This window comes from Phyllobates terribilis, unplaced genomic scaffold (assembly GCF_046119375.1).
Source record: "Phyllobates terribilis strain yellow unplaced genomic scaffold, ASM4611937v1 Scaffold_2__4_contigs__length_985480577, whole genome shotgun sequence".
NCBI lineage: Eukaryota > Metazoa > Chordata > Amphibia > Anura > Dendrobatidae > Phyllobates > Phyllobates terribilis.
In genome coordinates, this window is record NW_027362762.1 from 760,392,546 (window position 1) to 760,405,232 (window position 12,687).

At 39.6% G+C, this 12,687-nt stretch overlaps 1 protein-coding gene across 10 annotated transcripts in view; it reads right to left on the minus strand.

Moving 5' to 3' along the window:
- The window catches only part of TBL1X (transducin beta like 1 X-linked), a 440,725-nt gene that overhangs the window by 121,262 nt on the left and 306,776 nt on the right, over positions 1-12,687 (minus strand). For all 10 annotated transcript variants that reach the window (XM_073667331.1, XM_073667322.1, XM_073667326.1 and 7 more), the window contains one exon: positions 190-297. In XM_073667331.1, coding sequence (XP_073523432.1) covers positions 190-247 — 58 coding nt within the window. In that variant the 5' untranslated portion in view covers positions 248-297. The remainder of the gene's footprint in view (positions 1-189; positions 298-12,687) is intronic.

Below are 12,687 nucleotides of genomic sequence, written 5' to 3' on the forward strand. Positions count from 1 at the left end.
TAAATGAGAGGGTTGAATATAAGATATTTAAAAATGTAAATTTTGTTAGGAATGTTTCATTATAGAATAATCAAGCTTAATTAAGCAATCATTTTTCAAAACAAAAAATTTTATTCAAATTTGAAAGCATTATAAGTGGTCCTTAAAAGTTCCCAGGAATTAGGTACAAAAGGGAGCAGTAAATATTACCTGACTCTTGAAGATAGCGATACACCAAGAAATTCACCTCGTCACTGGTTATGCTCATCTTAGCCCCACCTCAGAGTGATGAGGTCTACAGGAAGTGAGATTCCCGCTCTGTAAAAAAAAAAAATATATAAGATTTTTATACAAATAAGGTGGATTTTAGTGTGAATTTAGAAGTTTAGAAATTTGGCATTTCTTGTAAAAAATATTTTATCCATATAATGCGACCGGTAAACTTAGGCGTAGGCAGAAAAAAAACATTATTGATCAGATTTACCATAAGTAGTGAAAACTTAAAGTGGAGAAGTTGACCATAATTTTTTTCCAAAGGGTTTCTCAAAAACAAGAAAAAAAATCTGAATGGTTGCTAAGATCATATTGACTTTTGACAAGTGGAGTTGTGTATAGTTGGCTTGAACTGTTGACATCAGGGCTGTGGAGTCGGTAAGCCAAACCTCCGAGTCCAACTCCTCAATTTCCATGCCACCGACTCCCTCATACATGGCTCATGCTTAAGTGATCAATTTACTGTAGCACAGATTCATCTCAGCTAAAAGTCTAGACCCTTAGATCAGGAATAGGACAGACATTTATAGGACATTTCATAACTTTCCCAAATTCTTATGAAAAAATATTCCCCACAAACTGCATTGAACTACTGTACCCAATTTATTATATATTTTAGGAGTCAGAGTCGGTCCATTTTATACTGACTCCGACTCCACCAAAATGGGCTCCGACTCCGACTCCACAGCCCTGGTTGACATCATCACCCACACTGGCATTCGGCTAGTGTCATAGTGTGGGTCACTAGTGCACAGGGAAAGGTAGGTATTACACCTATAACCTAGTAATAATGCCACCCCTAGTGCTCAGTTTAAGCAAATAATGCACCCTGCATGTCCACTTTGGAAGTAATAATGCTTCCTTAGTCCACCCTGTAAAAAGTAATGACGCCTCGCATGCCCCCTTCAAAAATTTGTGCTGTCCCTTACAAAAAAAAACTTTATACTCTCCTTATCCTAGTAACAGAATCCTTCTCTCCTGCACAGAGTGGGCTGGCACTAGTAGCGGAATGCAGTGATGTCATTGCACCGCCTGTGCCTAGATGCTGGCATCTTGTAGGCTGTAGGCCTACAGAACAGATTGATAGGGCTTAAGTTTCCCGGCTCTACCACAGGATCTAACAATATTGCCACAATTTTAATGACAATAAACTTCATAGTGGTGTTCGCCCCAGTGATCGGGGGGCACCCGGTCAGCAATATCACTGCAACTTTCTTTTTTTTTGTTTTCAAGTGTTATGCCCCTAAGAATTTTCAACTTTGGCAACTGCTCCTATAACTTACCCCATGCTATACCACTGCATGTAGTGCTTAAAATGTCTGTACATTGATGACATCACTGAAGCCCCATATGTTTACAAGGGATACCAATTACACGGGCTGGTGGGTGGTTTGTGCAAGAAAGAAAAATCATTGCAAACATTTGGCAAAATGCCTCTTTTCCTCTAAGCCCCCTTTAAAATCAAATTTGTGCAATGAAATATGAGTATTATATTAAAATCCCTGAATCTCTTAGCAGAATTCCTATGTAATTGTGACAAACAGTTACTGTGTATCACTCCTAAATAACACAGTGGGGAATATTCTGTCTCTTCCACTTCTCCTGTTCTTGTAGCTGTCTGCGTTATCATTTAAGAGTGAGCACATTGTTATATTTAAATACTTCAATTCATTTATTTCCCCCGGGGAATGGAATTAACATGTAAAATGAATTAATTTCTGGTGGAACATTTTACCATACAATGCAAAGCTTTTAATCAGTTAATAACAGGTAAAAAAAAAGAAGTAACTGTATTCATGACATTAAACCAAGTTTCTGCTCATTATGGAGCCTAGCAATGAAAAAGGCTCTTCAAATAGGCTATAGTAGACAAAAACATCAATAGATGAACAGCGAACCAATGTCTACAGTCTCCATGGAGAAGTACATTACAGCTGTCACAGCAACCAGATATGTGCGCCGCTGATGAATAGGACAAACAACTCGGGAAAAATGTATCCACTGATATCTCAATAGAAATGTATTTCAACATGTCTTTAAAGCAGACTACCAGTCACCTGCCAGGGGGCAACTATTTACTGCATAAATGATGTGTGATCATATATTAACCACATAGCTTATCCAGATGGGTTTTTAATACGATGGGGTTTGCTAAAGAGTTTTTCAGCTTTTAACCTTCCCATTTTATTACAAGATTCCACTGAAAATAAATTGATCCCATATTTTCCCACTACCAGGACCCCAGTAATTAGCAGCAATCTGCTGATGAATCCTAAAGCAAATGTAAGGTTTAGCTACAGCTTCACCACAGGGAAAATTATGTATTATACATTGTAGCTCTCCCATCAAAGTTTTTATCATCTTAATATATTGCAGTCATCACATTATATAGCACTGTGTACTTACAATTGCTCATTTTGCCCTTCTATCCAGTTAATTCTTGTCTTTCCCATTAGGTCTATGACATCACGTGATTAAAAACAGACTAGCTGAATACATCTAAGCTCTATGTAGAAATCGGAGGTCTATTTTCCCTGCATGAGTCATTATTAGAACTACAATCCTACATAAAGTCCCTGGCAGCCCAGCTCCACCTCCTCTTCAACCCCTGACCCAGCTTCCCTGGCCCCCTTGCTTTTATCTCTCTTTCTTATTTCTTTTTGTCAGTGACATAGGATTGTAGTTCTAATAATGACTCACGCAGGGAAAAGAGACTTCTTTTTTCTACATACAGATTAGAAGGATTCAGCTAGTCTGTTTTTAATTTTGCGATGTCACTTAATGGAAACAAAAAGTCAAAAAATTGGATAGAAGGGCTAAATGAGCAATTGTAAGTACACCGTGGAATATAATATGGTGACTGCAATATATTAAGAGGATAAAAACTTTGATGGGAGTACTTCATTAAAATCAATGAGCTGTCTAGGGTCTATATCTGGACATGTTGAGAGATGCAGTTTGTCTCCTGATTGAATTGGCGGTTATCACTGCAGCCTTGCAACGCTGGGGTCTTGAGTTCAAATCCCACCAAGGACAACATCTGCAAGGAGTTTGTATGTTCTCCCAGTGTTTGCGTGGGTTTCCTCCGGGTTCTCCGGTTTCCTCCCACACTCCAAAGACATACTGATAGGGAATCTAGATTGTGAGCCCCAATGGGGACAGTGCCGATAATGTATGTAAAGTGCTGCGGAATATGTTAACACTATATAAAAATAAAGATTATTATCATTAGATTATTAATTGTACCATGAATTGTCACATAAGTTATTAAATGGCCTTTCTAAACCATATCAGCCCTTTAATAGAATGAAAATATTAGGTCTATGAGTTCTGCACAATTCTTTGCATCTTGGTTTATAAAAATAATTAAAAGGCAGTATGAAATAACATTTGGGAGGAGGGCGTCTTGGCCAGTCACACTGTGCTTTAAATAAGAATATCTTTGTAAGTATATATCTTCATTTCTTTTTTTAGCTCATCTGATTCTGGAGCAAGTGGAAGAGTTCATAGAGGTCTCACTGCGGGAATTATATTATAACTGGTGTCACTATGGCTTTGCTTCCCATGACATTCAGAATTGTTAAAATACAGATTTCCTATGACCAGTTATAGTGGTGTAAGACCTAAAAAGACACTGGCGTAAGACATTATCTAACATGCAGGAACCATATGCTAACCGTATACTGAACTCATATAACTTATGTTCTCATAACTAATGAAAACACTTCCCAGAAGGTTGCGATTCTTTCTTAACAATGTGCCACTAAACACATGGACCCTATCAGTACCACGACCAGTGTATACTAATGCAGAAACTTTTACAATTTTAGGCTTTTTTATTGCCCCCAAATGTTATATATTAAATTTGTTTGAAAATATGGGTGAGGGTACTGGAAGAGAAAGAATGATAGAAAACACAGGAACATTAGGGCAGATTTACTGATCCTTGACCTTGATGAAAAAAACAAACAAATGATATTAACGCTTTAGTTTTAAGTGATATATTTACAGTATCACATGTTTAAGACTTTTTTTTTTTTTGTTGCAGGAAGGTGGTGTGCCTATAGGGAAAGGGTATGACTTAAAAGGGTTTTCCCACAAACGAAAGTTCATTTTAATCAACAGATCTTGGAATAATAATAACTTCCACAATTGGATGTGTTTAAATAAAATATTCCTGTGCTGAGATAATCTTATAAATGTGCCCCTGCTGTGTACTGTGTAATGGCTGTGTCTGATCATGTACAGAACATGGTCTGATCATACCACAGCTCCCGGGCAGGGGAGGAAGGAAAAGAGTATACAGACATTACAGCAGGGGAGGAAGCAAAAGATTATACAGACATTACAGCACGGGATCACAAATGTTTCTTTTTGTGAGGTAAAACATTTCCCTGCTTGTTTTTAAACAATGTTTTACTTCAAAGAAAGAAATAGGCTGCGATCCCTTGCTGTAATATCTGTATAATTTTTTGCTTCCTCTCCTGCCCAGGAGCTGTGGTATGATCAGACCGTGTTCCTGCACAGTCAGTCACAGCCATTACACAGTACACAGCAGGGGCACATTTATAGGATTATCTCAGCACAGGAACATTTTATTTAAATACATTCAATTGTGGAACTTATTATTATTCCAAGATTTATTGATTAAAATCAACTTTTGTTTGTGCAAAAACCCCTTTAAAGTTTACAATCTGCAAAAATTTAGAACCCAAAAAATCAACTAATAATTGGTGTAAAGTTAAAGTGGTATTCCTATCTCCAAGATCCTATCCCAATAAGTAGTAAGTATAATAATAATAATATGAGCAAATACCTCCAATTAGAAATGTAGTTTAGTCCTTCTGATTCGCAATGTTGCTTACCCCGTGTGCAGGGCATTGCAGTATCTCAGATATTCATGGTTATGACCCCTCATATAGTGACAATTAGTTAGTCGTTTGTGGTCTTAACCATGGATACCTAAGCTACTGCAATGCCTGCACATGAGGTAAGAGACACAGTTTATCAGAAGAACTATACCACATTTCTTATCTTAAGCATTTGTTAATATTATTATTATTACACCTACTACATATTGGAATAGGATCTTGGAGATGGGAATAACCCTTTAAGTGTCTAAAGTTGCACCAAATTTATCATCTAGCATCCTACATTTTGCTAATTTTCAAAATGCCTAGTTTAAATTTATACTCACCATTATGTGGGAGTGCTGCATCTCACATCTTGTTCAGTAGTAGTGAGTGATTGCACTGGTTCCTATATAATTCCCTCCATGTAGAGTAAGGAAATTTCTTTGTAGTTCAGAAAAATGAAACATGGTTGTATCTGATTTAACCACTGTATGCACTTTGCAAATTGTAAATTAAAATAATGTATGTTATCATTTTGTTTGGTCTACGTGTGATAAAAATTAATTAATTTTTATTCATTTGCTGTCAGAAATAAAGAAGAAAGACACCTCTGTTCATAAAAAATCTGATCAAGAGGCAACATTCTTGTGATATAATAGCTCTCTCTTTTTTCCTGTTGAGAAATTTTGGCAGGTCCCTATCGTATGACTTTTTGACAAACGTTCTTTCTATAAATATATCAAAGCCTGAAACGAGATATTTTCTTTCTATGAGCGCACTCAAACATGTGCCATTTGAACTTTTGTACATCCAGATATTTATTTGGCACATCTCTTCTTGTTATTCTATTTCAAAGGTTGGCTCTTCCAAAAAAGAACTGCAGTATAGTCATAATCCTTTCTTTACGTTGTTTGATCGAACAGCATAAAATAAGGATTTAACGTACTTCTTTGAAGAGGTAAAGAAGAAATGTGCTTGATTTATTGTTATTGTTATAAAGATGTCAGTAAGACAAAATATCTATACTTTATCAAGGTGATATAGAAATCACTTGAAGAGATTGTCTGAGTTCCAAAATTCTTTGTGAATGCATTAATAAGGCCTAATGAGCTAATGGAGTTGGATTCCCCGACTGTGACTTTTCTCTCTTGACAGCTGCGTAAAGCACATTTCTCTCCTCTCTTGGACGACCAGTGTCCATTACCGCTTATTGATTTTAATGGGTAACACTTCAATTTCTTTATAAGGTGTTTTCCAGCCAGAAACATTTATTACTTATCCACTGGTGCCTAACTGATTGCCTTTGCCAGAATGGTGAATTCTCATCCCACTTTAGTCTTCGTCACAAAATTGTGATTCAGAGGAATTTTAATAGAACTCCAGTCAAACTTGCACCCTGTCACTTTTTTTGAAAAGTTAACTAAGTGATGTATATGGGGTCCTCTTCACTGTCCCCCGATAAATGATACTAGAGGATCGGACAGTTGGAATTTCAGCGCCCAATCCTTTTGCTTTCAGGTGTGATAAGGTGGTTTATGGAAGCGTCTCTTCCCATATGGCCAACTAAAGTCTATACTACTGGAGGAACCAGCAGAGCACTGTGCTTAGCCATACCTCCATTCAAGCTCCTCATGGGTGCGGTCTTGGAGCTGAGTGAAATGGGGTACAGCATAGACAATTGCCTTCAGATGACCCCAAAGATAAAAGTCTAAGGGGGTCAGATCGGGAGACCTTGGTGGCCATTCAACTGGCCCACGATGACCAATCCACTTTCCAGGAAACCGTTCATGTAGGAATGCTCGGACCTGACACCCATAATGTGGTAGTGCACCATCTTGTTGGAAAAACTCAGGGAACGTGCCATCTTAAGTGCATAAAGAGGGCAACACATCATCATGTAGCAATTTCAGATATCCAGTGGCATTGAGGTTTCCATTGATGAAGAATGGCCCCACTATCTTTGTACCCCATATACCACACCATACAATCAAGATACGAGATGTACAGCATCTGAAACAACGGATACTGGAAGCTTGTGCTAGCATTTCTTCTGCGGTGTTGCTATCAGTGTGTCAAGAGTGGGAGAAGAGGGTTGCATTGACAATCCAACACAATGGGCAGCACTTTGAACACATTTTCTAAGTAGTCATAAACTTGTAAAAACTCATGAAAGAATAAAGTTGCGTTAAAAACAATTTCTTACGAAATTCTCAATAAGTTTGATGTGTCACATGACCCTCTTCCTATTGAAAAAAATAAAGTTGGATTCAAAATGGCCGACTTCAAAATGGCCGCCATGGTCACCACCCATCTGGAAAAGTTTTCCCCCTCCCATATACTAATGTGCCACAAACAGGAAGTTGATATCACCAACCATTCCCATTTAATTTAGGTGTGTCCATATAAATGGCCCACCCTGTATATGAGTTTCACTTTTGGATTGAAGAACTGAAATAAATTAACTTTTTGATGATATTCTAATTTAGTGAGATGCACCTATATATAATGAATAGTTGATAGGCTCCTGACTAGAATACCCCTTTCATGGGAATGAAGAGTTTACATTATGCTACTCCTAGTGAAAACAACAGAAACAGGTAATAATAATAGAGAAACTCAAGCGTTATCAGATTTTCCTATCTATCTATCTATCTATCTACTGTCCATCTATCTATCTATCTATCTATCTATCTATCTATCTATCTATCTATCCATCTATCCATCTATCTATCTATCCTTCTATCTATCCATCTATCTATCTATCTATCCTTCTATCTATCCATCTATCTATCTATCTATCTACATATCTATCTATCTATCTATCTATCCATCTATTATCTATCTATCTATCTATTATCTATCCTTCTATCTATCCATCTATCTATCTATCTATCCTTCTATCTATCCATCTATCTATCTATCTATCTATCTACATATCTATCTATCTATCTACATATCTAACTATCTATTATCTATCTATCTATCTATTATCTATCCTTCTATCTATCCATCTATCTATCTATCTATCTATCTATCTATCTATCTATCTATCTATCTATCCTTCTATCTATCCATCTATCTATCTATCTACATATCTATCTATCTATCTATCTACATATCTATCTATCTATCTATCTATCTATCTATCTATCTACATATCTATCTATCTATCTATCTACATATCTATCTATCTATCTATCTACATATCTATCTATCTATCTATCTATCTACATATCTATCTATTATCTATCTATCTATCTATCTATCTATCTATCTATCTATCTATCTCTCTATCCTTCTATCTATCCATCTATCTATCTACATATCTATCTATCTATCTATCTAATATCTATATAGCATCTATCTATCTATCTATCTATCTATCTATCTATCTATCTATCACCTTATAGGTTATGAAATTGCTATCTACGCCTGCTATTTGGAACAGCTAAATGAGAGTAATCCCATTGTCCTGGTATGAGCAGAATATAACATTTACATTTGAATAGTACTAGACTTCTTACCAATCCAATTTTCATAGCTAATGAAAATACTTCCCAGAAGGTCACTATTCTTTTTAAACATTAAAATGTTATTATATATTAAGTAACGACTTCCTGGAGCCTTTCAGTCGTGTCCACTTGTTAAGTTAATCGAAAGCATTAACTATGAATAAAGTCTTAACCTTATAGTGAGGGTTTGTTTTCAGCAGTAGTATAGAAATAATAATGACCATCATTATCATAAAGGTTAACGTTACACTCATGAAAGTTGGTGATGATACAGTAAGTAATGAAAGGAAGTCTGAAACAGTGGCGTTAAAAACAAAATAAACCCTGTGTCCCAAGGCGGATCTGTATGTTATTACATTTAAGGACACTTTGCTTTACTCTAGCTATGTCTCTCTCCAGTATTAGTGCGCATATATTTTAAGGGTAACTAAACTTTAAATATTTTTGTATAGGCTGTTGTATGGTTGTGTTTCTCAGTATGGATTCTGGATCCTGAGATTCTCACTGATCACTTAAAAGGGAATCTGTCACCAGATTTTTTTCTGCCCTATCTGGGAGCAGAATGATGATGGGGCAGAGACCCTGATTCCTGTGTTACTGAGCTACTTGCTGCATATTTCATAAAATCACTGTTTTATCTGCTGAAGATCTAGCAGTTCTCTAATGCTGTGCTCTATATAATCCCACCCACACCACCGATTGGCTGCTTTCTGTGTAGACTGTGCATGGTCCGAAAGCTTCCAATCAGTGGTGGGGATGGGGTTACACAGAACTTATGAATGTGGAGGACTACACGGCATGGGGTTTACGAGTCCTCTATTCATAATCTCCTACTGTCAAAACAGGGATTTTATCAAAACTACTTCAAGCAGCCCAGTAAGCGACACATCACTGGAATCAGGTTCTCTGCCCCTACATTATGCTGCTATCAGATTAGGTGGCAAAACCCTGATGATAGATTTCCTTTAAACCAGGAGGGGGTGGCAGAAATTTTCAGCTTATACTGAAATGCAAGAAGAGCATGTGTGGGTGTAATAAAAAGTCTTTGGTCTTTGATTTGAGAAATTAAGGGGTTCTCAGAACCCAGTCACCCACCAATCAAAATGACTAAACAGGGGTTACAGCATATTTATATTTTGTTTACGTTTAGCTACTGTTTAATTTCATGTAGATCTCATTTGAGTAATTCAGGCCAAGAATAAAACTGCAATGAATCCCAATCTACCAAGTTGGGATTTTCCACTAAGTTCCTAGAAATGATCTAACTTTGAGCTAGTAGCTTCTTACTATAGGGTCGCCTTTCATATTGAACCTTTTGTGTAATCTGGAGGAATCATATTGTAAAGAAGGGGGGACAAAGATGATTGACGTATACTTTTTCAGAAAAGATTCAATATTATTTGTACTTTATTAATTTAATTCCCTCCGCATCCTGGGCTTAGAAGTCAAGAGTATGGTCCTAATTAGTGACAAATATTTCTGTATGCACACTTCAACAGAAAAGGCACTCCTAAGAGATTTTAAAGAGTAGCCATCATTTCAGTTTTTTAGAAATATATCTTACTAGCTATTGAGCCCGTTCTACGTCTGGGTGGCGAGCATTTTTATTGGTATATGGTCTCCCATGCTGGAATGTTCTGCCCCCATCCTGGTATTTGTGTATTTGTGCTCCCCTATCCTGTTCCCCCATCCTGTTATGTACTGCCCTCATCCCTATCCTGGTATGCATGGCACACCTCATCCCTATCCTGCTGTGCATGGCACCCCTCATCCCTATCCTGGTATGCATGGCACCCCTCACCCCCAATCCTAGTATGCATGGCACCCCTCACCCCCAATCCTAGTATGCATGGCACCCCTCACCCCCAATCCTAGTATGCATGGCACCCCTCACCCTCAATCCTGGTATGAATGGCACCCCTCACCCTCAATCCTGGTACATATGGCACCCCTCACCCTCAATCCTGGTACGCATGGCACCCCTCACCCCCAATCCTTGTATGCATGGCACCTCTCACCACTTATCCTGGTATGCATGGCACACCTCATCCCTATCCTGGTATGCATGGTACACCTCATCCCTATCCTGGTATGCATGGCAACCCTCACCTCCAATCCTGTATGCATGGCACCCCTCACCCACAATTCTGGTATGCATGGCACCCCTCATCACCAATCCTGGTATGCATGGCACCCCTCATCCCCAATCCTGGCATGCATGGCGCCCCTCATCCTGGTATGCATGGCTCCCTCATCCTGGTATGCATGGTACCCCTCATCCCTATCATGGTATGCATGGTGCCCCTCATCCCTATCCTGGTATGCATGGCCCCTCATCCGAATCCTGGTATGCATGGCCCCCCTAAATCCCTATCCTGGTATGCATGGTACCCCTCATCCCCCAATCCTGGTATGCATGGTACCCCTCATCCCCCAATCCTGGTAGGCATGGTACCCTTCACCCCTCAATCCTGGTATGCATGGTACCCCTCACCCCTCAATCCTGGTATGCATGGCACCTCTCTTCCCCCAATCCTGGTATGCATGGCACCCCACATCCCCAATCCTCATATGCATGGCACATCCCATCCCCTATCCTGGTATGCATGGCACTCCTCATCCCACAATCCTGGTATGCATGGTACCCCTCATCCCCCAATCCTGGTATGCATGGTACCCCTCATCCCCCAATCCTGGTATGTATGGTACCCCTCATCCCCCAATCCTGGTATGTATGGTACCCCTCATCCCCCTATCCTGGTATGCGTGGCCCCCTCATCCCTCAATCCTGGTATGCATGGTCCCCTCACCCCAAATTCTGGTATGCATGGTCCCCTCATCCCCCAATCCTGGTATGCATGGTCCCCTCATCCCCCCAATCCTGGTATGTGTGCCCCCCTCATCCCTCAATCCTGGTATGTATGGTACCCCTCATCCCCCAATCCTGGTATGTGTGGCCCCCTCACCCTCCAATCCTGGTATGTGTGGCCCCCTCATCCCCCAATCCTGGTATGTGTGGCCCCCTCACCATCCAATCCTGGCATGCATGGTACCCCTTATCACCCAATCCTGGTATGTGTGGCCCCCTCAAATGTGTCTTCAGTAAAATGGCGCCAGATAGTGCTATGCGCATGCGCCAATTCCGACGTCTTCACTCCGCCCCCGGTCTCTGGCCAGAAGAGAGGCGCCACGGCAACACTCCTCCCGGTCATGTGAGTATGTAAGTATGGCGCCGGAGATCGCGGTATACAATATGCGTTCAGTGTCTACGCATACCGTGATCTCCTATGCCATACACTCCTCTTACCTGTAACGGCTTCATGCGTTCTTCTTTCTGGAGCCAGACTGCACGTCGCGCATGCGCAGTCTATAGAGGCTTCAGACAGAGGTACGCTTGGCCAATTATATTATAGATTAGAGAAATGTGCTTCTTTCTCCTCCTGGGCTAATATTTCATTCTCAATATTCTCAATTTACAGGTAAAATTTATCTTCAGTGAATATAGACTTTCCCATTACCGAGATAGGAGTGGGTAGCTGGTGCTCATAAAGTTCTACGGAGAGGAGAAGGAACTAAGTGGGCAAAGACATTCTGCTGCAAGTTCTCCTGAAACAAAAGTCACCATTTAATGAATAAAATACAAGTAATACCAAATCTTTGCCCACAAATACATCTATCCATTTAACTCCTCCTTATCTGGAAAATGCCACACATTGCGCTGCATTTCCAGGCTGACAGGTTACCTATAAACTGATGACTAAGAATTAAAATGTGTTTTCGGCAGTAAGTAAGGATCAGCGGACTCGTGGAAGTTCAGGTTCTGGTACTCGACCCGAACCCTATTCCAAAGTTCGGTTCGGCTACGAGAACTTTACCCGAGCTTGAGCCAAAACCCAAACCCCATTTAAAACAATGGGGGCCTGGACTTTTGAGCCAGAAAATCTTTCTCTCTCTAACAAACTTCCCCCGGAACTCCGAATATTGTATTGGACTTCCGAGGAAAGTCCATGTTCGGCGTTTAGCACCAGATAGTTCCGGTATGCACAACGAACTCATAAGTTCGGGTTCGC